Genomic DNA, 5,068 nt, shown 5'->3' on the forward strand with positions numbered 1-5,068 from the left:
TAAAATCTCTCATTTTCTTTCTCCATACAAGGAGCAGATCAATTTCCAGAGATGGGATGGGATATTTTCCTGCCATTGGGCTTCCTCGTCTTTGGCACAGCACCCTGACTGCCTCCCAGCGGGGGGGCCGGGTCTGACTGCACGCATCGCCGGAGAACAGTTACTTCTGCCGCGGCGAGTTTATTTGCGTCTCGCTATGAGAATTGCCATCATTTACCCTTCCCAACATCTCCCAAAACAGAGAAGAGAAATAGACAACCAGGGGAAGCGAGGCAAGCAACAGTAGAGGCGAAATTGATTCTTTTTGATACATGCTGCATGGGGGACATTAGGCACACCTCGTTTGACCAACCTATTTTGAGAAATGAACTGAATAAATTTAGCTTGATGTAATGTATAGGCCTTTTAGAGGCCATCTGCTGCTGTTGTTCTGGTTCAACCAAAAAATAAAAAGACTTTGCCCTCAGCAACACAGAGACCAGACATAACAACATTTCTCTTTGCGAGTCAGTAAATTAAAAACAAAAAATGTTGGGCTCATAACTTATTTTGCATAAACACAAAATATGTTAAACATGACATCAGTCAGAGACCGTTTGAGTCATGAGAGGATGGTTAGAACCTCCAAAACATCAGGAGAACACCTACTGAGCACAGATCCCAACATTTTATATTTGTTCATCAAGATATACCACATCTTCCTTCAAGTCTTCAGAATCCATAATTTAAAATATTTCAGATTTAGCTTGAAATTTTAATGTGTACTTACTGCTTTCTTAAGTTTGCTTTGCACTGTTTGAGCTGGGGAAAGCTGGTCAGTAGATTTTATTGAATACTCGACCTTCTTCAGCGATTGCTTGTTTACCCAGTCAGTTAAATTTGACCTGTTCCTTCTGATCCAACCAAATCCGAAACAGCGGTAATGGTGGAAGTGGCCCCACAATTCACAATTTGAGACCCCATGCAACTCGGGGCTTACCCTGATTGGATATCTGAAAGGATTGTTGATCAATTTGTGCACAATAAACCATAAAATGCACATTAACTTAAGTAAAAACAATCTGCTTATTTGTCACATTCGATACTTTGCTCTTAAAAGTACACGACCTTGTGTTAATAAATCTGCTTTGCTGAGATTTCATGTGATATACCAACACAGAGTATTGAATAATTGTGACATCGAATGAAAAACTACTTCTTTTTTTCTGTTTTAGAAATAAATGATTTGCTAAGTTAAGAGCAATATACAACTGTTTGGCCCAAACATAGTGTTGGGAGTATCATGCTGTGGGGACTTGGTCATAATTGATGGAAAGATGGATGGAGCTAAAACAGGGCCCTACTGAAAGAAAACGACTTGCTAGAGGCCGAAAAAGACTTTAGTCTAGGGAGGGAGGACTCCATCGATTATGTCAGTCGATCAAAACATTTTCATGTTGACTCCAGGAGGCTAATTATAAATACGTAGCATATTCTTAAGATTTGTATTTGTGTAATTGAAGGTGTGATTCTTGCATGAAGCCATAAAGGTTTTTTTTTTTTTTTTTACTAAATGTTGACCTTACAGGACGTGGCGATGCACATGACAACATTATTTGCACAAGCAGTGCACCAGAGGTCAACACAGGTGTTTATTCAAAGGTTTTTCTGCACAAATAGTGTCACTTTATGACAAATGCTTGGTCTACAATCACTTTTTTTCACGTAGGTTTCAAATCCTAAGACATCATGTACAAATCCATTTTCACGATTCTGTGCCAGTCGGTCAGTTTTCACGCTGACTTCGGTTTGCACACATATCACACCCGTCTAACCCGTCCTCTTTCTGTTTCGGGCCCCCCAGCCTGTTGCGTCACAGAGCCAGTCGGGACGTAATTAAAGCCACATTGAGAAAGAGTATAAATCCAGCCCCCTGAGTGCAGCTCGGTCCACACACCGGCATGTGCTAGTCCAGAGGTGGATTTTTAGGCCAAAGGGTAAGACAGGGGGAGCTGGAAGTTAAACTGTGACCACTGCAACACTCAGCAACCGCAACCTTAAAAACAAAAGTTGGCACAATGGCAGGACTGAAGGTAAGCCAGCATTCAGTTACATAAAATGTTTTATTTCTAAATGCACTTTTTCCGTGTTGGGGATTAGTGCTGTGTGCAAGAAAGACTGTGAAATTGGACAACTTAGTTTTTGTGTTGCACTAAAATTAAAAATATTTAACTGTCATCATTTCTGTGACAGCAGCCGTCTGAAGGGAGGCGTTCCCTCCAGCCAATCAGAGGGCTGCATTCAGCATCTGCCCAGATGTGGTCTGAGAGACGCCTTAACAATCTTAACACAAATACAGCTACTATTATCAGTTTTATTTGTATTTGTAAAAAAACGTTTCAGCTTGTTTAAAAGTGATAATAATTATGTGGACGCCGGTTAAATGATGTTACTTCCTAATCTCCAAAAGTTAATATGTAAGGCACAGACAAAGGTGCAAAAAACACTCAATCATTTACTTTATTTGGTTATTGAGTAAATTAGAACTTTTTTTTTTACATAACACAAGTGGAGCTTCTACCATCTGCCAGTTTTTGACTTGAAGGCAAAATGAATATTCCTGATAGACACAAAACTACTTTATAAAACAGCAGCGATGTTCCTGAAACAACACCAGACTTCAGGCACACGAACGCGCACATATGGAAACCATCGCTCTTGCGGAGCAGCAGTGACTCAGCAACAAGCGGTTCACATCATACCAAGTTAGGTTTTTTTTTTTAAATTCAATATGATGTTGATCAGAAAACAAGGTAAAAGTTATTGTTTTTAGGGAATGTTCTGGAGGTTGATTTGCAGGAGGTATAAAGTAAAACAATACTTTTTTTCTTGTGTTGTGTATAATTTGTTTTATTTCCCATCTCCGATCAACTGGGCAAAAGTCCAGGTGCTCCTCTTACTCTCACAGCTATTAAGGCTTTTTTGTTTTTTTTAAACAGCAACACTGGAGCTAAGTATTAAAAATATTTCCCCACAAAATATACATATTCCTCCTTGATCATAAAGAAGTCTCAACATTTAGTTTTTATATATATATCTCTTCGATTACTCTTTCTTGATCATTTCCTGTTTGTCTTCTCGGTCAGTATTTGACGGGTTTTGAGAACGAGTTCTCCTCTGAAGATCCACGATGTCCTGGATCCTTACCCGAAGGACAGGTACCGCAAACGTTCGGTCTGTTCCTTTGAGATGGCGATCTTAAAGGAGACGAAACCACAGTTTTTTTTGTTCGTCCAGTCATTCAGATGCTAAATGACACAGTATGATATCTTCCCACCAAACAAACCATGTGCCAAAAATAATAATAGCCTCTACCTTTCCTGCAATTTGTGATTCTGTGTAATGACTTAAAAAAAAAAAAATCCCATCAAAGCTGTTAAAATGTTAATTAGCAAAAAAAAAAAAAAAAGAAAAAAAACAATAATGATCTCAGGTTAAACTTTAGCTCCTGTTTTAGAGAAAACATTGTTACATTGTGTCCATACAGAACAGTCCTCAGGTCTGTCCTTACGGCCTGTATGCTGAGCAGCTCTCCGGCTCGGCCTTCACCTGTCCTCGTCCAGCCAACAAGAGGAGGTATTTATCAACTTAGCACATTAAATACACTGTAAGAAACATATAAAACATGATTCCCAGGCATCGTGATCAGAGGGGGGCCTTGCACAAATAATGTCTTGAAGAAGTGTCATTGTCTTTTCATAAGGAGCAATGAAGAACCTAACAAGAACCTCCAAAAAGTTTTTAATGCCGGCATGTTGTTGAGTTTTCACACGTGTAACTAGCAATTCATGAAGCTCAGACAGTGTTTTGAAGAGTCTACGAGTAGTAAGTCAGATTTTTGACATAGTTGAGAGTCAATTGTGAAAACAGTTTACCGCCGAATAGGAATTAGCTGCAGTATACGGCCATACTTACAGTTCTTACATGCATAGAAGCAACAGAAAACCCGTTCAAGGTGCAAGTGCATTTTGTGTGTTCTGGTAACCCCCTACCCCTGCTGCCCTGGGCTAAGAGTCATCTCAACTTTAACCTCAACAAAACCGCTCGTATTCTTACCCTCCTTTTCTTCTACAGCTGGTTGTACCGGATCCTCCCGTCTGTTAAACACAAGCCTTTCACCGCTGTGCCATGTGGGAATCTGACTGAAAACTGGAACGAAGTGGAGCCTGATCCGAACCAGGCACGTCAACTTTAAGCACTTAGAATTTGAACGGAGAATAATTTCATCATCTACTTCTTTAAAGAACAAGACGATCACAGTCATGGAAACAGATTTTTTTTTTTTAAAAAGATGAAGCTGAAATCAACATTGAATTTTAAAAGAGAACTTTCTGACCTTGAGGTTCCTTTTACAGCTGCGGTGGCTGCCGTTCATCATCCCCAAATCGACAGAGAAGAAAGTGGACTTTGTAGCTGTGAGTCTCGTGTTGTTGTTTTTTTCTCATTACGGATTTATTTGCTTATTTATTATTAATAGTTTTATTAGGAGGGAAGGGGACATTATAAGAGGAATTTTAAACTACCAATGACACAGTATGCCCCAGTACACAGCTTAAATAAATAAATACATAATTAAATAAATAAATATAGGTGTGGGGGGAGGAGAGGTAGAGGCATCACTCAGTCCGGGAAAAGAGACACGGATTTATCTTTATCGCAGGGAACTTCTCTTCATCAGTAAATCCCTACTTTTCCTGGATTCTTCAGGGACTCCATACAATCTGCGGCGCAGGAGACGCCAAAACCCGCAACGGCATCGGCATCCACGTGTACGCCTGCAACACCTCCATGGTCGACAGGTTAATGAGCAGATAACTTTCACACAGATCTGTTTTAGATCACAAAAAGTATCCAGTCAAGGGGTTTTATTAATATTTTGTCTGCTTCAGGTGCTTCAACAACTCAGATGGAGACTTTCTGATTGGTGAGGAAAAAGTTAAGTTTCCTTTTGCTTCAAATTGTATTTTCTCAGCACTTCTCCTCAAAGGTCTCTCTCTCTCTCTCTCTCTCTCTCTCTCTCTCTCTCTCT

General features: G+C 39.8%; 1 protein-coding gene across 1 annotated transcript in view; it reads left to right on the forward strand.

Annotated features, from left to right (window-relative positions):
- Positions 1 to 1,893: 1,893 nt before the first annotated feature.
- Positions 1,894 to 5,068, forward strand: part of hgd (homogentisate 1,2-dioxygenase) — a 9,289-nt gene continuing 6,114 nt past the window's right edge. The window contains exons 1-7 of the mRNA XM_008438603.2: positions 1,894 to 2,072; positions 3,126 to 3,197; positions 3,527 to 3,615; positions 4,114 to 4,219; positions 4,395 to 4,454; positions 4,747 to 4,838; positions 4,929 to 4,963. Coding sequence (XP_008436825.1) covers positions 2,058 to 2,072; positions 3,126 to 3,197; positions 3,527 to 3,615; positions 4,114 to 4,219; positions 4,395 to 4,454; positions 4,747 to 4,838; positions 4,929 to 4,963 — 469 coding nt within the window. The 5' untranslated portion in view covers positions 1,894 to 2,057. The remainder of the gene's footprint in view (positions 2,073 to 3,125; positions 3,198 to 3,526; positions 3,616 to 4,113; positions 4,220 to 4,394; positions 4,455 to 4,746; positions 4,839 to 4,928; positions 4,964 to 5,068) is intronic.

Source organism: Poecilia reticulata, linkage group LG20, assembly GCF_000633615.1.
Source record: "Poecilia reticulata strain Guanapo linkage group LG20, Guppy_female_1.0+MT, whole genome shotgun sequence".
NCBI lineage: Eukaryota > Metazoa > Chordata > Actinopteri > Cyprinodontiformes > Poeciliidae > Poecilia > Poecilia reticulata.